Here is a 27,974-nt window from a genome sequence, read left to right as displayed (position 1 = left end):
GTGCGCTCTTCGAGCGGCTCTACTCGAAAATCGCGAACTAAACCATCGTGACTCTGCACTATAACATCGGTCCACAGAGCTCGCCCAAGGATATCTAAACATGGGACTTCTTAGCAAAGCACTTCGGAGTCGCCAGTTTTCCACCTTGCTTCGGGCACAATTTGCATTGCATAAATGCGCTACCCGCAAAGCGTCAACTGCCCTGGACGGTACGTACAAAATGTTGCCGACCTGTGTCACATGTCTTCGCTTTTTTCGCGTGCTTCTCCTCATGACATGCTTATGAGTGGGCACAATTGCTTCCACGTTTTCGCTGTGACATACAATACTACAGTACTAGGTGTAAAAGAAAAAATAATGATAATAATAATGAGGCGATCCTTGCTGGCACTGCACTAGTTGTTTAAAAAAAAACTAATACGGTGCCAATTTTTTTTTTTTCAACTTTAAATGTGTATAACCATAATATCTTTCACTCCAAATGAAGCAAAATCGGAGGAGTGAAATAATGCACGCATTGTCGGGGACAGCAAGATATGCGTGATAGGCCAGCAGTAAACTTCCACTTACATCACACGAGCACGATCATGTGAAGAGTGCGCCTTGTGTGTCGTCGGGTGATTTGTTATCTTCGTTAGTGCTCCATTCTCTATTCACTGGCTCACTCTTTCTCATTTTTTAGCTTTTATTTACTTCTTTTTCATTCATTTATTTCCGTTGGGCCTCTGTCGATTATTCTTTCGTTATCAGTGAAAGGAGCCTTAACAAGTTGAAGCACTCGCAATAAAACAATAGGTGCGATTGAAACGCCACAGTGGAAAATCGTTCTGAAATTCACTCCTAAATCCCTAACTGTCAATACCCCAAAAAAAAATTGAGGGGGGGGGGGGGTGATAGTGAGTATTTTTGAGGGCCTGCAAGATAGAAAACGTGTGATAAAGCCCCACGCGTAATTTATGGCGCAACGTTGAATTCTGGCCTAAACTAAAAATTCACTTAATATGCAGCCTGTGAGCTCGGTTCTCGGGATTAGTGTACACAAGGCTTTGTTGAATTACCCGCGACAAGTAGTGCACTCCACAAGCGAGAGAACCAAATGAGTTATCGACCATGAATATAATATAAAAGCTAGCAAACATCAATAACGTAAGACGCGCCGATGAAAAATATCTGCGATGAACCAACGTACCTTTATTTTTCGAGAGCTCTCATTTCGGGGTCATTTAGCGCACAGCAAAGGAAAGTAGTGTACTAACTTCTTAATTCTTACACTGCATGCCCTATCGTATCTGCATGAAACCATTCCTTAGGAATGGCCGTCATATTGCGAGAGTAGCACCCCGCTGACGTACTTCGTCCACTGAACCGCTCACAAAAGGCCTCTCACCATAAAAAGAGCGCAGATGCGGTTTTTTTCCGTTACCGACTCTTTTTAACACAAAGCTATATAGCGAAAACCAGAGAGTATATATAATGATATCACTACGCTGGTCTTTGGCGCATGTCCAAATAGATACACAACCTTTGCTGGCGCAGACTCGGTCATTTCTGCCTGCTCCTGTCGAAATCGCTTCCGGTGTCGACTAGGGCTGCTCGTCAGGGATTCGGAATGTATATTCGTGATCAAAGTTTCTGTGCATATTTAGAGAGCTGTGATGTAAGATTAAAAGAATAGCAGAGCCCAGTACCGCTACCGAATAGCCCAGTACCGCTACCGGGAGACGCCAACGACGCTTGCAAGGTCAGTGCGCCCGCTCCTGGGCCCTCGGGGCAGGCCTACTGCGCATGCGCTACTGGCGGCTGGTGGTCGCGGTACAAGGTAACGCTATGCTAAATCTCTCCATAATCTGTGGCTGCAGATTTAGCCAGGGGCACGGCTAGTTTCCTTTTATAAAGGTCAATAATGTCTGGACGAATATCGGAAGATCGTACGTGTTTTATTCTGAAGAACAAGCTGTCGCAGCCTCGCCTTACTGAACGAACCTAAATAGCGATTAAAACGCGTGCATATCGTAACCTGGAAAGTCTGACGTTGAACTCTACAAGCGTTGTGGCCCACTTGCAGTTTTTTTTTTCCCCTCAGGATATTTAGTAATAACATCGTATACAAACAGGCACAACCGACTTGTTTCCGAGAATATCTAGTCTTTCTTATTGTATACTACTATTCGTATTCAGGGCTGTACAACTGATCTATCAGGAGCAAATTCATCGTTTTCCTTCGGTGAATTTCCTGTCCGGGGCCCGGCCTGTACGTTATCTTCTTTCTCTGTGGCCGATTTTCGCAGGCAGAGGGCCAGCAAGGTTTGGTTTGGTTTGGTTTATGGAGTTTAACGTCCCAAAGGGACTCGGGCTATGAGGGACGCCGTAGTGAAGGGCTCCGGAAATTTGGACCACCTAGGGTTCTTTAACGTGCACTGACATCGCACAGTACACGGGCCTCTAGCATTTTACCTCTATCGAAATGCGACCGCCGCAGCCGGGATCGAACCCGCGTCTTTCGGGTCAGCAGCCGAGCACCATAACCACTGAGTCACCTCGGCGGCCTCTCATTATGAAGGAATCAAAGAAAGAAATCATTGCATCTACATACGCTTGCTCACGTACCCAGCCTGGTGAAAATCGCCAAGTGGTCCACCTGGTTTATGGAACAATTCCCAGTTGGTTCCATCTGGTACGGAAATTGGTTCCCAGTAGGAATAAACTGGGAATTACATAAACCAGGTGGACTGGCCAGGATTTTCACCAGGGTATGGATTCAAAAGCCATTATGAAAATTTTGTTAGCGCCGCTGAAATCTGAGAAATCGGCAGGTCGCCAATTAGCAACCATCAGCACTTGGCCCACTTTCTGCAGCTAGCCCGAGTGCCGTGGAAGTCCAAATCGAAGACCTCGAGCCAACTCGACGGTCCAGAGACAGTAAATAAATTTTATCTAAAATCTTCTTCCTATATTTTTCCTTCAACAGATGTCAGAAAATTAAACACGAGGAATTGTTGGTCGCTGGCTGGTAGTCGAACATTCGCGCCACCTTTTTCTTCACACACCGTGCTCACAGTGACGCCAAACATTTTACTGGAAAGCGTACTCGGGGTGCGAACGATATGTCGCGAATTCGCGACCCTGACGGGAGAAAGCTTCCGCCTTCTGCTCGATTTGCTTATCTGCCGCTCAGGGCGCTCGCGCAGGGTTCTGTGATAACACGAAGGGAGCGCCCGAGGTGCGGTCGCTCGCGTAGCGGTGCGCGCGCGCTTTTGATTTTTTTTATTTTTCGATGCGTGCGTTCCCCTCTCCCGCTGACCGCCAGCCTGTTTGACCGCTCTGCCGGTGCGAGCGCGCGCAGCAGTCTGGCAACGCGCCCGCCGCTCCCCATCGTTAGCAGTAGTTGGTAGGTTGACTACACATGTGCCGCGGTTCTGCGTGTGTATATGAACAATATTTGCCGCTACTTAACTGCTCATGTTTCGTTAAATCATAGTGGAGGACTATGGTTAAATGTTCGCGCAACTGCGCGCATTCTCGCTGTCGCCAGAAAGCTCAAACGATAAGTGACGAGATTTCTGAATCCCGGTTTTGCAACCATCGCCGATAATGCACTCCGAAGCGCGCGTCTCGCCTCGGTGCTAGCATCGTTTGGCTCTGTGCCTGAACTGGTGGGCTGTTTGGCCGTGCGCCCAAGTTTCAGCGCCTTCCGGCAGCTGTACCCGGGTTATCTATCCAATTTTATTTTTGCTACTACAAGCTTCGCATTGCATAGGATCGCACTTGTAACGATGCCGCAGACGCTCTTGGAGAAACAAAATGAAAAAAGTCATTTGAGGTCTCTGCCCTAGCTTCATCTGCTACCAAACACTCACTGGACGTGTGCAGCATACAGGGGCGGTTGAAATATATTAGTAATAATTCAGATATTATAATAATGCTTAGAAGACTATACTGAAACAATGTTTATTTGCAAAGTTAAATTAACCCTTATTATACGACATAAAACATTTTCTTACTGTTTAACATTATAATAACATTAAAAAGACGACAGAACTATATTTACTTCGAATTTCAATCTACTGTTTCAGATATAACATATAACTCTACTTGTTATTTTTTGTTAACTTTTCTTGTTAACTTTTCAAACATATTTATAGCATTAGCCCAATGATCGGTGCTACCAGTGTAATTACGGATATTTTAATCATGTCGACAATGCATTCTGCGCACGTCACTGAAAGTGTTCATTTTAATTTGATTTCCAGTGCTGTTCCCTCTGTTGGGCTGTGTCTAGGGGAGAAATTTTGGCATGTACTTAGCTTAAGAACACAACACATTATTAGCACATAAACATATCTTGTAAACACGTTCGTAATTATTGAGAAGGTGCAGGGTAGAAAATTAATTCATGCATCGTACACTCATCAGTGAGCAGACATGAGGAAAAGTATGCATTTCCTTCACCTTAACAAATGCCTTCACAGCATTTTTAATGAGAAAGATCCTTGTTATCAGATTACTCCATGCTTCCGTTTTTCCGGCCATAAAAATACTTCAAAGCACCAACCCCGTAAATGTAAGCGGCTATAAAACAAAAGAGTGATTAGCATGGGGCGAAGCGCTTTCAGGACGAGTAAACTTGAGCACTTTTGCCAGAAATCTGTACCTACAGGACTGTGCTAGCAAGTCGAGTTTATTGCCAGAAAGCTGGTATACAGAAACTTTGGTCGTGCAATTTCGCTGCGTGTATTTCGATACGCGAAAAAATGTTATCTCAATGCAGGCAACAAGGTGCAAAAGAACAGTTGTACCTTCAATGAAATTTTTATGTAGCTATTATCATTTGCTACTTCGTTGTCATAAGATGCAGTCCTAGCGTCCGCTCCTATAGGAAAGTGGCATAACAGCACACGTTCATTTAAGTCCAAGCGCACAACTGGTTTTTAATTTTTCTGTGTGTGCTTCTAAAGTTGCGGATTTCAAGCAACGGAAAAGGTTAAAGCAGTTGATATCAGTGTGGCTTGAGTGGCCTCGGTTGGCTATTTTCCTCGGCAACTTCAAGGACACCATACTAAGAACGCTGGCTCACATATTCAGTCCTCTCGTGTAAATGTACAGATACATGCTGAAGCATGACCTGCGGAAATGTTCTCTATACAAGCTATAAAATGTCCTTGTATCCGTTTAAATAGCCTAGTAGGCATTTAAGTTAGTCCCTTTCTGACTTGCGTCACCTTGCTACGCATGGCCTGTGATTATGATCCGGGGAATGTGCATGCCTTCACCTGCGCACACGGTGCGCGGTCGCGAGCTAATCTGGGAAGATGTTTTTTTAACTGCGCTTGTTCGGTTTCACGTACACTGTAATTGTTAGTTTCCGTTGCGTCCCTCGAGGGCTGCCGCAGTCCATGGTTTGTGCCGGAACGTGCGTGTCATGTACGAAAGAGAAAGCACATGCTCGGAGGGAACGGGGACATGGGAGAAGACAAGGACATGCCCTCGTTCCACGCGCTCATGTGTTTTCTAGTTCGTACGGATCACCAAATGGCCCAGAAATCAACTGTGTTAATCTACTAACAGTATCATATGAACGCTAGCACTAGCCCATACTAAAATTCCCACATAGCTGTCAGTCTGGGGACTTCACGCCAAAGGCTGGACTGAACAACAGAGTTCGCGGGCTGTCGCGCCACGATCCATCCAAGTGGGATCGGATGCCACGAAGGGTGGATACGAACGTTATGGTGCTCAAGTGTTCAAACACCCCCCTCCCCCTTCCCCCTCCTGGGTGCAACATTTGAGCATCGTAACATTCGTACCCACCCTTTAAGTAATACACCTCAGCGTGTCTCAAAGGTAATGATAGAGACATTTAGCATAGCACGTGCCGCTTGCTGCCAGTACGCATGCGCTGATTGACTCCGACACGTCAGGAGTTAGCGTAGCTGGCACACCTGGCCCCACCTGGCGCCCTCAAGGCGATCTGCGCATGAACACTGACGGCGCGCGCTACGCGGTAGGTGGTAGCTAGCGGTATGCGCTATGCTAAGTCTCGAGTATTAAATTAAACGATTACAGAGCGCGTGCTCCCGTCGACAAACATCGCAGCGCCGGATGTTTTTGCACGATGTCGCCCAGCAGAAACATTTTAGTTACAACCTTTTCAGAAAAGAGCAGCGACTTCAAAAAAGAGCGAAAACTTCCTGAATTACTTCTTCTCTTTTCAAAAGCCCTATAGATAAGTCTTAGCACCAGATAAGACTCTCCAACACGGAGACTTGCATGCATAAACGTTTTGTTATCACAGCCGCTGACATGAAGCGTGGCAGAATTGTTATCATGTCTACGACCAGCTGTTTTTTGCACGTGAATTGCACGTGACACCCAGGAAAAACAAGCGCAGTCCTGCATGCACGGGCCCGGATGCACGCGTCGCCTGCATCGAGGCAAGACGTGAAGGAGAATTAACGCAGACTGGGCGTCCGTTGACACCGAACTGAAAGTTTTATTGAATATTACTGTTTACATATGTGAAAACATTGCACCACAAAAAAGCTACAAGAAGAAAGCAAATTACACTAGTATAAAGACAAGATTTGGAACCCCTGCAAGTCCGACGTGGACAGCCCCTCTACTGTAAGTGCACGTTTGTAATAACTTATTTAATGCACCACAAAAACATGCTTTGGTGCCCGCTGTCACGTGAACCAAGCGCAAAAAACGCAGTTCAGGCAGGAAATGACTAGAGCACCCAACAAGGAGGCTGTGTCTGTGTGCCTTCTTTTACTGCACCCACGCCTTTTGTGCGTATTTCATGTTGCAAATGCACAAAAACACCCACTATTGCTCACTTCAGCACTGTTTGGGATGGATTAGGCATACCGTGTGGGGCGGCCACACTAGGTTAGACATGGGACCGACCAGTGGACCCATGTAGGCTGCCTACTCCGGCCCGACGCCGTATGTAGGAAACTGTAGGCTCCAAATGGGACCGATTAGTAGATCAATCAAGGGTTTCCTGCAAAGGCCGGACGTGGGCTGTTTGTATTTGCCCAATCATACCCAGGTGGTGTGATGACGATCACTTCACATGGAAGGTCATTACAGTCTCGTACGTTTCCTTGAGCGGTTTGTGTGTATGTGAAGCATCAACGCGCCACATCTATTCACAGACGTGTAAACGCACAAATGGTAAATGCATCGAGCCAAATCAGAATGAATCTCAGGTGTCGCTGACGTGCTGTAGAGCTCCAACTCACAAGCAAGCGATACATGCTACAGAAGTTGGGCATGTTTAAAGTTTAAAATATTCGTCCAATGTCCCCATAGTGAAGTAGAATTGTAGCAAAGAAGTGATTATTACCATCCATACAAACGCAGTCATACGGCAACGACGGAAAGCATTACAGCACAGAAAATTCATAGTTCATGTGAAGGCTTCGTAACAGAAAAATTAATCCTGGCCATCCCAGTACATGGCCGTATGCTTGTGCTTGTGTGGATACAAAACTGAAATATCTTGGAATAATTATTTGTTCTAAAGTTAAGCGGAATGCTCACATACTATACGTAAACAACAGCTTCAACGTTGCACCACTGCAACTAGGCTTGCAGCCTACACGTCGCTGCAGGTCTGTCGCACATTTGGCACACCACACCGAAGATCTGCAGAAGAAAGCCCTAAGGCGTATCTATAGTGCCTGTAACAACGACCTCTGTCACTGACCCCGAAAACTGATTTAGCGTCCCAACTATAGAAGTTAATCGGGAATTACATCACCTTCAAATTATGTTAACATCGTTATGTAAAAAAAATGTTATCAGACAACAACATGCAGTTTATCAGATCGTTATCGCCTTCAAATGATGTTCAACATCACGAGTTCAAACAAAAATTTTATTCGGCAGTTGCATGTAGTCTAGCAGGTCAAGAGAAAAAATCAGTAAGCTCGTGAAAACAGCTGTGATGGCACAGATAAACACTCCTGAATGCCTGCCGTTTTTCAGTTTTCTCTAAAACAATTGCTAAAGAGCAATGCCCTTCCGAAAGAGATCGGCAGTACGTCCCAGGTTGAACTTTCTTATCCGCCGTGTAAGATTATTTTTACAAAGAGCGTTATTTTCCTCATTTTACTCTTTTCGTTCTATCTGTCTGTTGAAATGTCGCCGCGGTGACTCAGGGGTTGTGGCGCTAGGATGCTGACCCGAAAGACGCGGGTTCGGTGCCGGCCGGTGCGGTAGAATATCGATGAACGCGAAATTCTAGAAGCCCGTGTACTGTGCCGTGTCAGCGCATGTTAAAGAGCCCCAGGTGGTCGAAATTTCCGGAGCCCTTCACTACGGCGTCTCTCATAGCCTGATTCGCTTTGGGACGTCAAACCTTAATAATCCAAACCAAACCAATTATTTAAATGAGCACTTTACTGTCCGGATGTCACCCACCGCGCATTACGCACGTGCAATTCTTTTCAGTATCGTCACGTTTGCCAAATGCTCGTTCCTTGTCATATGTCACCGATTTCATTATGGAGGTTGTTTTTTTTTGTTGTTGTTGCTCTTACAGCTGCAAGATGTTGAACTTGAGCCTGTTCATTCACAGCTACGTGTCGCGCATACCTTTACTGCGAAAGCAGTGCTAGTTTCCCCGCCCCCCCCCCCCCCCCCCCTTTTCCGTGAATCTGATGATTGCTGAAGTGAAGCCTCCACTCTCCAGAAGCGTCAACCCCCCCACGCATCCCCCTTGGTAGGGGGCTGCCCATCCGCCCACCGTCCCCCTCCAGAAGAGCCACCACCACCCATTTACCCAACTACCCAACTCTAGCCACCAGAGGCGCCACCCACCACCCTACACAAGGCCTCCACTCACTAAAAGCCCACGCAGCATCGCAACGAACAAGCGACGGCGAAATCGAACTCAGACGCAGTTTCAGCTTAGAGTAAAAGCATCAAAGTAATCATCAGGGGTAAATTAATCTGCGTTTATGGTTTTGGTGGGGTTTAGCGTCCCAAAGCGACTCAGTCTATGAGGGACGCCGTAGTGAAGGGCTCCGGAAATTTCGACCACCTGGGGTTCTTTAACGTGCACTGACATCGCACAGTACACGGGCCTCTAGAATTTCGCCTCCATCGAAATGCGACCCCCGCGGCCGGCATCGAACCCGCGTCTTCTGGGTCAGCAGCCAAGCGCCACAACCACTGAGCCACCGCATCTGCTTTCGCCGAGTGGTCGCGTCAGATGTCTTATTGTCCCTTAATTTTTTTTTTTTAATATATAATTCACTTCTGGTATTTGCCTTTTTCTGCCGTTCAACCAATTTAGTTTTGAATCATGCACCTGCAGTCGTGCGCGTGCCGCCTGGGCGGAAGTATATTGACTAAGTAAGGGTAATAAAGATAAACAGGGCGATAGATACAACTTCCAAGCACTTGGAAGACCGACAAGACTCAGCGCCGGCTTGATACCGAGAGGCGGAAGCGGCCGCCATTTCCAAGGTCGCGTTCGTATACGTCACTGCTGGAGGCAAGCCTCGGCTTAGGTTGGCGCATTTGTTTCAGCGCGCCGGTTGAACTGTGGTGTCATGGTCTGATGACAATGAGAACGCTGTCACATTCGAAAGCAGCAAGCCGCTTTTTTAGAGTTCTTAGATATCTTGGCTTGTGGTAAAGACATGAGATGCAACGGCAGCTGGTACTGAAGAGGAGTTGGAAAAGTGTGTTGTGAAAAATTCCTTGAGAAGGTCTTCAGCTGAATATGTATGAACAACGTCGCATGCTTTGAAGAGCCACTGAAAGCTAATTAAAGTTCGCTTATACCAGTTACAGAGCTCTAGTGAAAAAGTGGCTGGTCCACTAAAAACGCAGCTTTTATTTATCCTTTGTACAGTGCTAACGCCAAAACTGGGAGATGTAGCAGAGCATGAGTTTACGTATGCATGTACATACAGACCGAGAATTAAAACAAACAAAAACTACCTCAATGACATAAACAAACAAAAGTTTGTTACATTAAACGGTACACTTTCATCATACAACACACAAACTGGCGATTATAGTTTTTACTGCATACAAACAACGGGTATTGGTCAAATGTTTAGGGGAAACCCCCAAGGTGGAGTAGATTTGTAATAAGGGAGTAATTACTCATTGCCATCCACCCAAGTGCAGCCATACGGCTACAAAGGAAAGCTGTACAGCTTTTCTTTGCAGCCGTATGGCTGCACTTGGGTGGATATCAATGAGTAATTACTCCCTTATTATAAACAACAGGTATTGTCTCACACCCGTTTCGACACTCTGCTGAGACTTCGCAATGCCAGTGACTTCCATCGGACAGTCACGGAATCCCTAATCGATTCGACGCCATTTCAACGTCACGAGTTTGAACTGAGTGCCGGGAAAATAAACTCCATTTCCGGCTTCAAATTTCTCACTAACAAATGCGTGTTTTGGTGTCAAATAAACGCCAGCACAGCCACAAAATCCAAATGGTCGAATCTTATTGAGGTCGAAAATTGGTCGTAGTCGCCCTCATCTAAGTGTTCTTGTCCCTCATCGACTCTTTAACGCCGTCAAGCGGCCTTTGATTGTCACAGCGGTGAGCTCGTGTTCCGGTTCTTGAGCAACAATGCCGCAGCTCCATGGCACAGTCGCAGGACATCCAACTTAGTTATGCTTGGTTCTCTCTGCGGAGCAAAAACTCGAAAGTAGCTCCTAGTTCACGAATGAGTTTAATTACTTTCCCCTCTTTCTTTTTACGCCTACAGCCACCATAGGACTCAGCGAAGAGCAGATCCAGATGCAGAAAACCGCCTCCGACTTCGCCGAAAAAGAGTTTCTTCCATATATGCAGGAATGGGACGAAAAGGTTTGTCCGAAAGTTCGCTCACTAATTTGAACTTATTTAACTTGTATGCGCTCTTCCGTCTTTCTTTAGTTATAGTGACCACGAACAATGTGGTTTTGTCTCCACTTGTGGAACCTGCAACATTTTTTCCCTCTAAAAACCTATCTTACTTTTTACTGAGACACTCTGTAAACGCGACATTCAGTCATGGATTTCCACTGAGGTGGCGGCTCCACCAGCCTTGCATCCACTTCTTTGGGAGCCGTCGAATATCGCGAATTGGGAAGCAAGAAATGGGATGAGAGGAAAGGAAAGGCGCAGAAACTGTCTCACATCTCGCTAGGCTTGGAAGGAATGAAGTACGGAGTGAAAGAAGGAATAGAGAAAGCGTCGCCGTAGTGGAGGGCTTCGACCGCCTGGGGATCTTTAACGCGTGCTGACATCAAAACGCGGACGTTGCAGCAGGGATTCGATCCCACGTCCTCGCGCTCAGGAGCCGAACGGTCCAGCCACTGAAACACAGCCGAAGTATTCAAAGTTTGGATCCATGCAGAACAAAATAAAATATTGACGCTCAATATTTAACGCTCAAACTTTTCATCGATATTCTTCGGGGTATTCTTTGGTGCTTTCAACTACCCTCATGGAATATGGTGTTTGTCTGTCGTCGAGTAACCTGTCCGAAAACCAGCCCGTTCCCTTGATACAAGTCTAAGGTATTCTGGTTTTGCTAGTGAATACCTGAGTAACTACCTACCAAGGAATCGGCAGTAAGTTAATCGCTCTGAAATTTTAAAGTCTAACGTTGCCTTTATTATGGATTAATAAGATGCACATTTTTTCCTTCTCCGATAAGCTGAGGACATGAGCACACAGTACAGAATATTACAAGTTTTTCTAGCACAAAGTCTCCTTCTTCCCTCTCCCCTTATCTTCATACGAATTTCCATTATCTCTGGCGTCCTTGCAGATTTATAGTCGGGCACGAAGAAAAATTTTGGGCCCTTCAGAAACTCTCCAATTTCTTGTTTCATTTTAAGCTTTTGCACCTCACAGCGCAATGTATGCATTTTCAGAAAATTTTGTATAAATAAGGTTAATAAAGAATCCTCAGAAAAAGTATAAACAACGGTAATAAAAACGTGACTCAAATCGACACCTAACGCTCGAACGGCGGTTCCTCCAAATATTATGAATTAGTCTGTACGACTGGAAGCAAGCTTATAATTATACGGCGTGTGGCTAAGCGAAAAAAAAAATATATTTCGTTGCTCTCACGTCCCAGACAAAAAAACAAACACCATTGGGCCCAAATGGGCACTCCAATCAGGTCCAATGGGATGAAATGGATTCATTATATAAGCCAATCGGACTCATGAATCCAATTGGGTAGCCCAGTTCATAGCCCTGCCCCGCCCTCTTAAATCGAGCTCAACGCCTCCCCCCACCAGTCCAGGGATACCATAAATTCCCTTTGGCCCCTCCCGAAAAAAATTTCTGGATACGTGCCTGAAATACCGTACTACAGTTTTAATTGGCTGATACAAATTTTCTCTGAAGCGAGGTGTTTTCTATGCCGCTTTTCCATGAGGTACGCAACGCCGTAGAAGGTAACTAAACAAAAAGAGTTGCCGAACTTTTAAAGTACTCGAAAAGATTAGCCGTCTAACAGTAATTTCATGGTGTAACAGTAGCGCACAAGGAACACGAGGGACGGAAAGGGAACGACCCAGACAAGCGTCGTGTCTGCGTCGTTCCCTTTCCGTCCCTCGTGTTCCTTGTGCGCTATTTTTACATCATGAGCGTTATCCAACTTGCCCAACTTTCGGCTTTGCTCAACAGTAATTTTTCGTCTTTTTAGGCCCCTCATCGTCCGTGACTTGTGCTAAACTTTTTTCCCGTGAACAATAAAATCAAACAGACCAATTTAAAACATCTCGCATAAAATAAATGTTCTTGCATACGGACGTCACAATGAAAAGAGAACAAGGCATTAAAAATGTTCAGACCGGAATAGGCTTGGGCAGGTTGGTAATTATTGTAACACAGTAATAGCACGGGCAGAACACAGGACAAAGACGAGACGGGACAGCGCTATACAAAATTGGTACAGTCGTATACGAAATTCCACTTTCACGTGGTAGGCACTGTCTGTAGGGCAAACGGGTAGTAGGTGTTTGAATGTGCGCCTCCTAGATCACAACAAAAATTCAGGGGGGGCACTTTGTTGACCTAAAATGCGGTGAGGTGAAAGCCTTAAGCGCGGTGTTCCTGCTTGTCACTTAAGGTGTTAGGCTTCGCCTCTAGGAGTCAAACGCGACAGCGTCTCGCAACGCTGCCAGGGAGTCCATAGAACGCCATCGCCCGTTGAAATTGAAATTGGTTTTTGAGGAAAGGAAATGGCGCAGTATCTCTCACATATATCTCGGCGGACACCTGAACCGCGCCGTAAGGGAAGGGAGCAAGGTGGGAGTGTAAAATGGGAGAGAGAAAGAGGTGCCGTAGTGGAGGTCACCGGAATAATTTCGACCACCTGGGGATCTTTATCGTGCACTGACATCGCACAGCACACGGGCGCCTCTTGCGTTTCGCTTCCATCGAAACGCGGCCGCCGCGGTCGGGTTCGAACCCGGGTACTCCGGCTCGGTAGACGAGCACCTTACCACTGAGCCACCGCGGCGGGTGGGCGGGTTCGGTTGTAGGCCTTGCTTATCGGTAAATTGGTTTTTGAGGAAAGGAAATGTATCTTTCTCGCATATCTGGGTGGACACCTAAACCTCGCCCTAACGGGAAGGGAGGAAGATTGGAGTGAACGAAGACACCGTATTCACTAGGCGCGCCTTTGTTCATTGCAAGCCATCGAGCTGGCATGGCGGAGTGGTTAGCATGCTCGTCTCGCACTCCGGAGACCGGGGCTCGATTCCCTAACTCGACCAATTTCCTACTCGGTTTTATTTATTTATCTGGCCTGACTAGAAGGGTTAATTAGGCTAATTTGGTAATTACGCAATTAACTAAACTCATTCCCACTTACTTGCAGCATCACTATACGATCCCTTCAATTGGTTGCATGGTTACTAGCCAAAGTACAATTGGCCCCGTTTGAAATTCGCGCACTGTGACGTCATGACCGTTTCGACCAATTGAAAAGCGTGACATTTTTGTCGACAACTCCTGCTTACAACGATGAGCCATTAAAGGCTTCCGCCTTAAAACAGTTAGAAACATCACTGACGACCATCTGGAGGCCCATTGCAAAAAATGTGACGCAGCACCACCTTGTCAGCTCCTGTTCGATAAGACCGTCATATCGTATCGGCACCATAACGACTTGACTAGAGAATAAAGGAAGCGTGTGAGATAGCACGGGCAGTAGGAGATCAATGCGTCAGCAGGCCGTCTGTGGTGTTATCAAAGAAAAATCTCGATTTCATGGCATGACGGAATGTGGCATTTAGTTACGTCTTTTCATCTTTCTATCGGCTGTATCAGTTGTGTATGTATGCTCCAAGTCTGCAATAAATCCGCTGTGTTGAAAGTTAGCGCTCTCCCTAGTCTTTGTCCTGCGTTCTTCCCGCGCTATATTACTGTGTTACATTAAGAATAGATTAAAAAACTCAGGTCTGAAACCAACCGTGAATGGTGTACGTGAACCCGAACCGGAACGGAACCGCCCATTTCATCAAAAGAAATCCCGTTCAACACCCTAGCTGCCACCCGAAAGAACGCTTCCCGCGTTTTCCTTCGCTGCCACATGCAGTAAATTATATGGGGTCTAGCGCAGAGGGCATCTCCGGAAATGAGCGCGTTCATGCATTTGCCCACGAACTTAGCGTCAGGGCGCCGGGCCTCACTAACCCACATTCACTCACACCCAAAAACGAGCCTCCTGACAACCACACCGTCATACAGCGCTAAAGGGAAAGCCGCATGAATACCCTCCTCCCCACTTCACACTAGACCATGCTTACGGAGCATACATTGGCGACAACTTCAAACTGATTCCCATCCCCTCAGTTCGTTTACTTTTTTCCATCCCACCCACTTCCCTTCATACACTGTACCCCCCCCCCCCCCCCCACACACACACACACACACGCTCTATCACTACAGCTGGGCATGCCCGCATTCCATCTGTGTGCCGTCCAATCACACACCCACTCCAACCTCCCGGGAGAGGGTCCTTCTGGCCACACGAGCTGGTGAAGGGCTATGCTGGAGAGGAAGCCAGAGGACTCTTGGTCTGAGCTCTCCCATGAAGGTTTTTGTGCGTTGCATATTGCAATCACTCAGTTTAGCCCTTGGGCTAGGCCGGGCAGCCACCAAACCACGTGACGTGACGTCACGACAGCCGGAGGAAAAGCTGGGCCCCAACTCGCGCGGTCGCGCGCGGCCGCAGCCATCACCTGACTCCCGCTCCTCCCGCTAGGGGCGCTGCGCCGGCGCGTGACGTCACGGAGGAAAAGCTGGGCCCCAACTTGCGCGGTCGCGCGCGGCCGCAGCCACCACTTGACTCCCGCTCCTCCCGCTAGGGGCGCTGCGCCGGCGCGTGACGTCACGGAGGAAAAGCTGCTGAGAAAATCGAGTGCCGCCAAGCAATACCTCGCGCAAAAAGACCGCGCAATATGCAACGCATTCTTGGCTTAACCAAGCTAAGCCTGGGCATCTTTTTTTCTATTATTAAATAAAGTTTACCCTTCACCCTCTCCGCCCCGATCGCCACGAAGCGAATACACCGCGTACGCAGTAAACTACTTGGTTACCGGTCCTTCTTTCACCCATTCCCTGCCGGCGTTGTTGAGGTGTACAGAGCCGATCACACCTGTCTAGAGCGCTCGAGCGATGCCGTCCGGTGGAAATAATGCGAAATTCTAAAGAAGGCATTGACTTTCACTGATACTACTTGCGCTGGGGAGAAGCCTAATAAACATGTACCACACAGGCACCTGCGCCTTACCCCATGAAAAGCAGCTGCGATAAGACTTAACTTCATCTGCTCCCCAGCACACCGCTCGAGCGCTCTAGACAAGTGTGATCGACTCTGGACATCGGGAACCGAGACAGTTACTGCACCTTTCCATTCCCCGTAAGCGATCTTCATTTCCCGGAGTCTTCGGCGCGTGCTTCGAGCAAGTTGCTCGCAGAGATGTGCAGAGTGCGAGGCGCGCTTCTGCGTTGGGATCAATGGGTACACGCTCGCTGGCGTCGCAGGAGATCTTCCCCGTGGAGGCGATGCGCAAGGCCGGCGAGCTGGGCTTCGGCGGCGTGTACATATCCGACGAGTACGGAGGGGCCGGCCTCAGCAGGCTCGATGCCTCGGTCATCTTCGAGGCCCTCGCCAAGGGATGCGTCAGCACCACCGCCTACATCACGGTGCACCAGTGAGTCCACCCCTTCTGCTCCAAGCACGGACCATAGCTGTAACTACTTTTAAAGGCGCTAGGACGCGCATTTTAAAGCGCATGGTTTGTTTTTCTTTTTGCTTATAACCGCGCGCGCAGGGGGACGGCATAACTAGAGAAAATACACTCTAGTGTGCTTTATAATGTCATTTCTCGTGTCCACATTTTCGGGCGACTGCGCAACACCGTTTGTGCGATCAAATTAGGATGGGGTGGAGCTGTTGCACGGAGCCTTCCCCAGAGGATTTAGAAAGTGGTCATCCGGTTACGTGACGGGTTAACGGTCACCTGATAGCGCGCGACCGTGTGCTCGTTGCGATCGGTGTGGTACCTCAAGCTACCATAAAGCCTCTCGCGCTGAGCGTTTACTGCACACCTTAGGCATTCGAGAGACAGGAGTAGGCCACAACTTCCGCCGACTTTAGCGTGTTACGCGACGCGTGTAAATAACTGTTTTTTTTTTTTCCAAGGGAGTGCCTACACTAGCCAAGTCGGAACGTTTAGACGCCTATACCAAGCCCTGCCGGTGGCACAGCAAGACAAAAGCCCTTTGTAAACGGCTGACGCGCTGCATCGCACGAAGTTGCATGTGGTGTGTTTCACAGAGCAAGCACTCTTACTGCATTTGTTATTTATCTATCTCTCCCTCTCTCGGCACCGACTGGCTCTCCGCTGTTTCCGTGCCCGCTACTATGGCTTCGATACAATTGACAGAGCGCCTGCTACACTGCGCGAAGTGTGATTGTGTGTGGCTGGGAACTATGTCCTTTGCGACAGAAATAGTTCGCCACAACCACGGCCAAGCCGATCCTGCTTGCTCGAGTTCGACTCACAAAGAGGAGTAAAGCAAGTATATAGGAGTAAAGCAATTCATTAGGCATGTCTTCCCCACGCGCTTACGCTACAAGCATTCCCAGGCCGTCAAGTTTATTATTGTTACAGCTGAACTTCGTTATAACGTAGTCGAAGGGGCTCTGCGATTTCTTCGTTATGGCCGTTGCTTCGTTATAGCGGTACGCAATAGCTGCACAGCTGACGTTTAGAGTGCCGCCAGCAGGCGTTGCGGGGAGCCTTCAGGACGCGCACAGAACGCCCACCACGAGGTCGAATAAACGTACACCAACCGAATATGCTGATTTGCCAACGAGCGCCCATTTCTACAGCGGTCCGCATGGGCTTCAAGGGCTGGAAGACTGGTCTCTCAGGAATGTGACAGGAAGAGACTTATTCAGAATTTTCAGGAAATATTTAGCTCTGCTTTTCAAGGTGCCGAAGCCGATGCGAGCCGCTGCAAAAGAGGGCGCGCGGCGGCAATTTCTTCTACTTCGTGAGCACTCATTTTGGTTGGCTCCGTCGCACAGCTCACGTGCAGCCGCGCCACAATACTTCACCGCACGACACGAATGCCTCGTAGAGAACGCATACACCGGACCGAATTAAAGCCACGTTCCGTCAACGGAAACCGTTGTACGCGCAACCAGCGAGACGCAGTTACCGTCCATGCAGCGAAAACAAAAACTAAATTGCACGCGGAAACACTGAAGCACAGTGCACTCGCAGCAGGTCGTATGCAGCGAAAAGGTTGGGGAAAGAAGGAACTCCAATGCTCTGCGATACGCACCATTACGATTCGATACACTCTGTGCGAAACGGCTTTTGGGTTCGTTGTATCTGGCATTCGTTCTAACTGGAGGCTCATCATGTTCCATTGTAAAAACGAGACATTAAATACATGGACTTCTACGGGAGCTTCCGAGGTAGCCATTCTTTTGTTATATCCATTATTTCGTTATAAACTGTTTCCTTAGAGAGAGGTTTGGCTGTATTATTATTAATGTATTTTGAACATATAGCAGTATATATTTAGGCGAAAAAGTGCTCCCGCCATCTTTCTTATTCACGTACGTCAGTGTCTAAACAGAAGCGTTCCTACTGCTTTGTATACGAAATGTGTAAACGGTGCGTAACTTAATGCGACTACTTTCTCTTTGTCCAAACTGAAAGCCTCCAAATTTTGCTCTCTCTTCGCGAGAGCATACGTTTAATGCGAACGCATTTGGCGTTGCAGCATGGCGCTGTGGATGATTGACCAGTACGGGACTCACGAGCAGAAGCAGCGATGGCTTCCCGATCTGTGCTCCATGGAAAAGTGCGCTTCCTACTGCTTGACCGAGCCAGGTGAGTGGTCTCTGTAGTCTCTGGCGCGCTCTATGGGCCCAGTACGGACATTATCAATGCGACAGCATTAGAAGAGTCATCGAGGGAAAAATGCATCGTCGATCACAAATTCCCAGGACCGGAAGTGACGTCACCAGACCGGAAAGAACATATAATCACCAGCCAGATGACCTGAAGAGATGTCTGGTTGTGGGCAGATAGAGGTGTGATCATCATCACCCTGACATCGCCCACTGCAGGACAAGGGCTTCCCCCATATCTCTTATATTAACCCTGCACCGTGCCAGCCGCGGCCACCTTACCCCCGCAACTTCTTATCTCGTCCGTCCATCTAATTTTCTGCCGCCGCCTGCTAAGTTTGTCTTCTGGCATCCAGCTCACTCCCTTCTGTAAAAGGGATTGCGCGTGCAGGGGTCACCTTTCACAACCATGAAAGAATGACACACAACTCGGTGTAAAGGCATCAACAGTTTTTAATGCTATCGAAGCGCCAACACGTGATGTAGTTAAGTGTCATTGCGATTTTTTTTAGTGCCCGGCTGCAGGTTCGCTACATCAGATTTCCCGCTTGTAGCTTTTGGCGTCACCAGCAAGCCGCTATTTACTTCAGGAAATGAAGTAAGCAAATCAACACAGTAAACCAACTGCCTCGCTTCACTGATTTTCGGATCCAACCACGGCAGGAACGACAACAACACAAACCGTAATCTGTTCATGCTGAGCTGGGATGGCCGCGATTTGGCCGCAGAAACGACGATGATCGTCATAATTAATCAAGTGGCCCTTTTGCCCCAAACCCTAAATTGCACCTACGGTCGTGAATAAGTGCCGACTCGTAGCAGCTTGCAAATGGCCAAATTACCGCAGAAACAAAGGCTCTTTTGTCGTATATGTTAGAAAGGCTTCCCTGGTTTCGTGCCGAAGATAGCAGCGAGGACAATGCATTTGGTTCGAGACCACGCGAAAGTTCCTCCTGGTAGGATAGCTTCGCCGCATTGTAGAAACGACTTTAGGAGAACGGCATGCCTGCAAAGTGGACTTCACCACACAACATAAATGCCCCCTGGTAAGGTGGCTTCACTGCAGAGCATCGGAGTAGTTGGGAGAATAGGTACGTCAGACTCGCAACTGCAGACTAGTAACTACCAAACGCCGCTGTCGTCCCTGTTTTGCGCGACATTCACAAATTCTCGCGGAACGAATGAAAGAAAGGGGTCTCGGTTGCGAGATTGCGGGTGCGCACACCGGTCCGTCCCTCCTTTTCTGTCGTGCAGCTCCGAGTTGCCCCAACAACCACCCACAACGGCAGCCACCGCCCGCATTTGACGTTTTTTTTTTTTTTTTTTTTTCAGTCTCGAGTGGTGACATGCTTTCGAGCGGAATAGAAACTCGAGATTTATGGTGATCGCCCAAAAGTTTCTCAAAAGTACCCGGTAGGGGGAAAAAAAGTCACTGTGGTCGCATCGTGGGTAAGCGCACGAAAGCTGGGAATAGCGGACGGTTGTTAACTGTTTTTAATGTTTGGCAGAAACTTCAAAACACAGGCCTAATACCAAACATTCACTTTGCATGAAATTTATTGAAGATAAAAAAACGTAATATTAATCCTCTAAAGGACCTTTTTTTTTAAACTGTAACGAAATGGTAATTTTTTTATTATGGGAAACGGTAATATGCTTTATGAATAGCATAAAAAAACGCCACAATTTCTTTTTCAGTAGAACAATCTTTATTCGGCAGGCAAAACTAAAAAACTGTGCTGGACGTGTCCTACTCGCCTTAAACCGGGCACTGAGTGTCATAAACGGCATGATGAGCTGGACTCGTCTTGAGGCAAAAGCGACCATAGCTTATGACAAGTGTGGTTCGCTGAAGTCTGCTAGGGGCTTATAAGAACTGAACACACAGACAGTGCAGGCAATCGGTGCGCAGCTATGATTCCGCAGCAGAATCCACGTTTTTCCACCTAGCACTGGCTGAGCCTAATACGATATCCACCATTCATGCCATTCCCATGGTGAATGAAGCATTCGAGAAACTCGCCTGGAAGATGGCTCCTCTCTTCCCTGCGGGTAATAATGAGTAACTTTGTGGATATCCACAACAAACACAGGAACAGAGCACTCCCATCTCTTCACGTGGTTTGAATGTTCCCACTTTCTTCCAACAACGTGCACAAGCACGTTGAAGACATGTACAGTGTGTGCGAAGCGATGCTGCAGAGCAGTTTGCTTGCATTGGCACAGGAAGCGGCAGTGACGCTGCTTCGATCAGCACGACGGCCAAGCGGGATGGCGACGACTACATCCTCAACGGTACGAAGGCATTCATCAGCGGCTCCGGGGCCAGCGAGGTGTACGTGGTGATGTGTCGGACTGGGGGGCCGGGCCCCAAGGGCATCTCCGCGGTTGTCGTCGAGAAGGGTACGCCGGGACTCAGCTTCGGCAAGAAAGAGAAGAAGGTACCGCACGCACGCCTTCCCCATCTGTGCTCACCCGACAGAGTTAGCTGAAGCTGCACTCTGATATGAACGTTTTTGCTAACTGACGCACATTTTGGTATCGCCTCTTGATAGTCAGCCGTTACTCTTGACAGACAGCCGTTACTCCGGGGGTCAAATATACGGCATGCTAATCTGTCAACATCGAGACTGTTTTCACATCACGTAATTCTGACCAGTATTGAGGGTAGCTATTACCATCAAAATCAAGATAACATACAACATTCCCGCAACATTTTTGCAGCCAGGGTGCTTTGAGATAAAAAGCATTCTCTTGAAAGAGATTAGGATGCTTGTTGGAGCTGTGGGTTGTTAACTCTGCATCCCCCTTAGTTTCAAGCATTCTCTGCAGTACCACGATGGCACCGCACAAGACAAGCACAACCGCCACCACGCTTTAGCCATATATAGGGCCCTTTGTTGTCGGGTTTTATTTTTTCCTGAATTTGGGGGGATGGGGATGAAAAACGGGCAATATTTTTCAAGCTCAAATGTGGGTACAAATCGTATTATTCAGAAAAAAATTTTCCGCAGTTTGGGTTTTTTTGGGTCTTGCGGAGGTGAGGGTGGTACATGACTACACCTTACCTTACCAACAAACAGCCCAGCCAAGTGCCAGCGGCCATTGCATCGATAAACAAAGCTGACCACAACGCAGATCTTTTCCTCTTTGTGGGCGCTGCAAAGCAGGATGTATAAGAGCAGGAACCTTCCAGCTCCATTGGGCATGCGATGCAAAATGCCCCCATTCACGGACACTTTTACCTCCGGTTCGTTCCGTTCACTGGCTATCTCCCAAGCTGAGTCAACAGCGTAAGCATGAGTAGCTGTTTAGCAAGCAAGCCAGCAAAGTACCAAGTCTTTTGTTATGCAATATTCTTTTGTAATTGAAGTATTTTGTTATTTATGGACGCATGTATAGCTGTGTATGTGGTAGCCATCATGGTATTTGTGGTTACATTAAAGTTATAGAACCACACATGACATGATACTTGTCTCATGACAGTCATGACTAATTATGAATCATTAATTAATAGGTGATCTTTGGTATATGGGGCTGCCGTGATGTGTGTGGCAGCTGTGTATGTGTGCACGAGCCGTGACCAGTCATGACTTCAGGTGTGCCATTAGTGTAGTCATGGTTATGATTCATAAGTAATTAACAAAGTAATTAATGAAAACAATGGTATTGTATGACATCACGTCATAGTGACGTCTCAATGACATAGGTGCGATTACGCCAGGTAGTGATAGTGTGTTGTGCGCCAATTGGCTGAAGCGTGTGATGTCACCCATGGCGTGATGTGTGTCACTCACAAGGAGGTTCTTACTCTATGGCACTCAGCCAACGGTGACTAGGTGTCCTCTAAGTTTTTTTCACATCTTTCTCGGGCAGCTCGGCTGGAACTCGCAGCCAACACGGATGGTCATCTTCGAGGACTGCCGGGTGCCAGTGTCGCATCGCCTCGGTGAAGAAGGCCAGGGCTTCCACATCGCCATGGAGGGCCTCAATGGGGGCCGCATCAACATAGGTGCGTCCACAAACTAAGCATCTTCTCAGGCCCTGCTCCTTCACACTCTGTACCATTGAAAGGGACACTGAGACAAACTTATCTCCAAGATGGAGAGTTTATAATGTTTGTAGTTAATGTGGCCCGAAAGGGACACGGACGGAAGGAACGAGCAAGATGAGATGAGCGCCGACTACGAAATGATTTATTTTAAGCTTAAGGTTAGGAATGCAATACCGGCCATGTGAGGTGTTTTGAATGCAATATTTGTACCCACGGTTTTTTTTGTCCGTGTAGGTGTGTTTGCATGCGCATTGACATGACTAGAGACCGGATTTTAGGCAAATGCCTATTTTTTTCAGCGCTTCGTAGACGCACCATTTTTACATATGAGCACGAATTAGGTGTTGACAATATGTTTATTACTCTTTTTATAGTGCCTATAAATGCCTATTTTGGTGTCAGTGCCTATAAATGCCTATTTCCGACGTCAGTGCCTAAAAATGCCCTATTTTACAGAAAAGGGGCCTGAAATACGCTGTGGTTTTGCTTTCAGATTCTGTTTGCTTTCGAATCCATTTCGGTTTTCAGTAGAACACACACGTGGCAACATTAGATGACCTCGTCAGTTGGCTGTGGTGAACACTGCACCTACGTCGGCTGCGTACACAATACCAACCACGCCAGCCGAAAATATCGAAGCAAACTTTTTCCTATTTTCTGCCATTTTATAGTGGCAGCTTGTTGATGAATTTGGCTGTTAAAGTGGTACTTGACCAGATGGCACCACAAATGACAACATATTTATTAATGTTGAAGCATCGTGTATGCCTGCAATAAATAAGTTCAATTCCTGTGTGAGCGAAGACTGAACTCATTTGTCAGATGCTTTGAACTGACAACGTTTCTATCAAATTCTATATACATGGCCTCCTGTTAAGGTGTTCATTGTTTCTACTTTTGTGCACAACAAGCGAATTGTTTCTTTCGAGGTACACCAAAGTGTTTTTAAAGGGTTGATAACCGTCCCTTTTGCTCTGCTGAAGCATATGTATTGTATGAAAAGTTGCGTGGCAGCCTTAAAAAAAAACTGCTTCTAATGTTCGCACCTTGCTTAAGGTTCCAACTCATTCTTGCTGCGTTTTTTCTTTTATTTTACGGCAGATATTGCGCGCTGAAGTTCGGAACTGTGTGCACTTCTGATAAAGTTTATAGTGCCTATTTTTCTCCGTTAGGTGCCTAAAATGGAATTTTAGCCGCCTATTTATGGTGCCTAAAACGCGCTTTTTAGTGCCTAAAAATCTGGCCTCTAGACATGACACACCAACTGCTGTGGTGTATGATGTATAAAATAATGGTGCCAAGTTAAAATAAAATTAATCAGTAATCAGTTGGTAGTAGGCGCTCGTCTTGTCTTGCTCGTGCCTTTCGTCCATGTCCCTTTCGCGCCATGTTAACTTCAAACATGAGCCAACATGAACATGAACTCGCCATAAAACCCTAGTGCCCACGTACAATACTGAGCAGGCTGGTCAATTGAAACCTCTTTGCACATCGCAGCCTCCTGTTCCATGGGCGCTGCCGCTGCAAGCATCGACATCGTCACAGAACACATGAAGGTTCGGAAGCAGTTCGGAAAGCCCCTGGCATCTTTCCAGGTAAAAGCTTCAGCACAGCATGCCATTTTGTTTGAACAAGTTTGTACTCGCAAGCAACATGAACCCATTCCTAACGTCCTTGTGTTTCCCTGCGCAGCACAACCAGTTCTGCCTGGCCAGGATGGCGACAAAGCTCCAGGCAGCGCGCCTCATTGTGCGGAATGCTGCGGAAGCCATCGACGAGAACAGACCCGAGAAGGTCACCATGTGCTGCATGGCCAAGTTGCACGGAACGGAGGAGAGCTTCAAGGTCAGTCCTGGCCGCCCTTCTTCCTCGAGTCTCATGCTGGCAAGCTCCTCTTTTAATGAGTTGGACTTCTTCAGCGGCATGCATGTCCACTTCCTGAAGCATACGCGGGCAGAGAACAAATGGGGCTGAATGATCAAGGTGGCTGCAACGTGCAGCTGCACCACGCGTCAGCCAAGTGGGTAGTGCATTGAATCACATGTACGTGCAACAGATGCATTATGCAGCAGCAAAAGTGGCAGACAGCTTGGCGCGAATTCCGCCGCTTGGCCTCCATCGGTGCCCCAACACACAGTGCCCCAACCATGTTCGTACGTCAAAGAGAGTCCCTCCAAACGATGGTGTTGACTTACTGTTGTGGCGTAGCAGTCGACCGCCTTCACCTGCCAGGATGGCATCACAAGTGGAAGGCAACTTGCCCATGATGTCAGGCCAATGCCATCGTTTTGAGGGACCTTCTGTGAGGAGCAATTGCTGCTGCGCTCTCTTGGGCTGTATCCAACACTAGTAACGAAGTTGCACACAGGTGCAGCCTCTCTATAGGGCGTCCGCCACCGACAGCGAGGTCCTTGGGCACAGGCAGCAGTGCATCTCTTCACCCACTTGACACTAAACTGCTGGGTGTCAAGGATGCCACTAAGGTAAAGATGGTTGGCGAGACACATCTCGGTGAATAAAGCGATAAACCTGCAGGTGTACAGTCTTTGTCGAAAGTAACTAGGCAACGCTGCTAGCTTCCCAGGTGTGTAGTAGATACCTTACGACATCTCTAAAGACTACAAGGTCTTGAAAAGTGAGGAGAGGGGTTCTCCTCACTTTAGAAAGATTTAGAGCTGAAGGGTTACCACAACTGCTCCACTACATGGCTAAGAAAAGATTACTTATCAGTAAATTGAAGAGGCAGCAAGTGCCTCACTTCTGGGCGGACACCTCAACCGCGATGTAAGGGAGGGAAGGAAGGTGGGAGTGAAAGAGAAAGAGGTGTCGTTGCAGAGGGCTCTGGAATAATTCTGTCCAGCTGGAGATTTTTAATGTACACTAACATCGCACGGCACACGGGCACCTTGTGCGTTTCGCCTTCATGGAAAGGTGACCGCCGCGAGCAGGTTCGAACCCGGATACTTCGGCTCAGTAGCCGAGCGCCCTAGCCACTGAGCCACCGCAGTGGGTACATGGCTAAGAACAAGCACCGTTGCTTGATTACGTTTGGTAAAGAATGTGCGTACGCGAAAAGATGTGTACAACTGCACCAGATAATTATCCCCACAAAGGTGCCTGTATTCCATAAGGTAATCTTATAACCCTTTACTTACTCCCTTGATATGGCATGGATAGTCTAATCCTCTTACCTACGCTAGGCACATACGGTATATGTTTTACTTAGAAGGTACACGGGAAGAGGTTAAAGCCACTCTTAACGTAGAGAAAGGCAGATTTCACTGTGAAACGAAAAAAAAAAGGAGTAGAGCTTGAGAAAGGAGCCTGAAGCTCCTAGTTCATGGTGAAACTCGCTTTTCTCCCCGTTAAGAGCCGGTTTAACCATTCCTCGTGTTCCATCAAAGCATGACACACACTGTACATAACACGTTACGCTATCGCGTCATACCCTTAAGGGGGGACATGGGTCTTAGAACATTTTTTTTTATTCACAGACCAAATGCAATGAAACTGCACAGACTTATTCAGTTTTTTCTGATGATTTCAAATATGCAATTTGTTTACTTCTAGGCCAATTAGTTCCTGAGATATTAATTTATATCATGCCATTGTCTGCTGAAACAATAGAAAAAAAATGGACCTCCAGAAATTTAATTTTAATACGTGGGTAGATACTACGATGTGTGAGGAATGCAACGCTGGAAGCAGTTTTCAGTTTTTTGTCCGTGTGGATAAATGGGCTTAATAGTTAGTTTTCAAGTGAGTTAACCAGACATAAAGTGCCAGAAAACACATGACACACATGAAACTAACTATAAGCCCATTTGTCCACACGGACAAAAAACTGAAAACCGCTTCCAGCGTTGCATTCCTCACACATTGTAGTATCTACCCACGTATTAAAATTAAATTTCTGGTGGCCCATTTTTTTTCTATTGTTTCAGCAGACATTTTTAAGGATATATATTCATATCTCAAGAACTAATTTGCCTAGAAGTAAACAAATGGCATATTTGAAATCATCAGAAAAAAATGAATAAGTATGTGCAGTTCCATTGCATTTGGTCTGTAAATAAAAAAAAATGCTCAAAGACCCATGTCCCCCCTTAAGGCGGAGCTTAGGAGTCCCCTCCAATTTCTTTGCTCTGCATTCAGCAAAAGAACTCCGCCCTCCACGCGTCTAACTTACCGTATGTGTATTGCCGCTGCAGATCACCAACCAGGCCCTGCAGATGCTGGGCGGATACGGCTTCATCAAGGAGTACCCGGTGCAGCAGTACCTGAGGGACCTCCGCGCCCACCTCATCATCGAAGGTGCGCACCAGAGAAGCTAATTAGGAAGCGACTCACGCTCGCTAAAACCCAACGCTTTGCAATTTTCATGCAGGAACGAACGAGGTCATGCAGATGGTGATTTCCAAGGACATCCTCAGAGGGTGAAGACGGAGCTCAGCACACCAAACAACCGGTGTTCCCCTATTGGTATGTCTTGGCATTCGGCATACGCTTTTTATTGTATTTTGGTTCTGTTGGTATTGGCAGCTCCAGTATGTTTCATACTAGCCAGGGTGACCTGGACACAGCATGCGGTGGATGCAAACGTCGCCATAGAGTGGTACAGGTCCTTTAAGAAAGCGTTCAAAATACGCAAAGGATGGTGAACCGAGCATCCTTTTCTGTGCATATGGCGTCTTGCTGTGGCTGTTAGCACTTTAATGCGTCAGCACTGAACGCCCATGATTACATAAAGTGTCCGGCGTTGGCGTGTGAACCCTCAGTTGACCGGAGGCAAAGCGGAGAGGAAGGAGGGAGAGAGGGAATAAAGGGTGAGAGGCGACGGGTAGAGAGAGGGTCACTGCAGTCACCAATCATAGTCAACAGGTGGGGAAAGTGGAGCGGAGGTATGGCATGTAAGACGATGATATATCGACTGGACCCCGCCACCTACTCGCACGGTCTGAACCCATCCAGGAAATACATTAATGCTAACGCATACTCTGCCACATGAATCGCACCGATCATCTGATTTTTTTTTTCTTCTTCCCCCAGTGCCAACATACGACGTGCCATACAGTGCTGCGGTATGGATCTTCAGCCACCGTCGCATTGCTCGGACGGAGCATACGCTGCATGGGACGAAGGTCTCCAAGACGCACGAAGGCGTCCGCGATTGCTGACAATGGGTGTAGCAGGCCGCTGCGCCCCGGCAGGCACCGCAGCTGCCTCGTTCGTCGCTCGAACGTCCTGGAGACTTTTGACATTCACATCCGCCTTGTACCTGAATGATCATAGTTGTTTGTACAGAATAAAACGCCCCAACTGTTTCCATGTGGCGTCCAAGCGCTCCGTCTCCACACTTGCATTTTCTGTAACGCTAATCAGAAAAGTAAGCGACTGCAAGTTTTGCGCAAATATAAAACTCAACATGTGAATGAAGCTGCCAAAGCTACCGTCAGAACGAGAGAAACAGGTTAGTCCGTCGGTGCGGCTAA

At 47.5% G+C, this 27,974-nt stretch overlaps 1 protein-coding gene across 3 annotated transcripts; it reads left to right on the top strand.

The window, feature by feature from the left end:
- Positions 1-13: 13 nt before the first annotated feature.
- Positions 14-27,808, top strand: LOC149331056 (isobutyryl-CoA dehydrogenase, mitochondrial-like). Of its 3 annotated transcripts, none has more exons than XM_089561790.1 (11): positions 14-209; positions 10,749-10,849; positions 16,040-16,209; positions 18,299-18,408; positions 20,655-20,869; positions 22,305-22,440; positions 23,980-24,077; positions 24,175-24,327; positions 26,694-26,796; positions 26,870-26,964; positions 27,532-27,808. In XM_089561790.1, exons 1-10 carry the CDS (start codon positions 101-103, stop codon positions 26,920-26,922), a joined length of 1,248 nt encoding a protein of 415 aa, XP_089417916.1. In that variant the 5' UTR covers positions 14-100; the 3' UTR covers positions 26,923-26,964; positions 27,532-27,808. The 3 variants fall into 3 exon arrangements, with proteins under 3 accessions (XP_089417916.1, XP_089417918.1, XP_089417919.1); XM_089561792.1 differs by lacking the exon at positions 14-209 and adding an exon at positions 1,580-1,741; XM_089561793.1 differs by lacking the exon at positions 14-209 and adding an exon at positions 6,398-6,621.
- The last annotated feature ends 166 nt before the right edge of the window (positions 27,809-27,974 follow it).

This window comes from Amblyomma mixtum, chromosome 9 (assembly GCF_055824585.1).
Source record: "Amblyomma mixtum isolate Tamu chromosome 9, ASM5582458v1, whole genome shotgun sequence".
Taxonomy (NCBI): domain Eukaryota; kingdom Metazoa; phylum Arthropoda; class Arachnida; order Ixodida; family Ixodidae; genus Amblyomma; species Amblyomma mixtum.
This window is presented reverse-complemented; position numbering and strand designations above follow the sequence as displayed.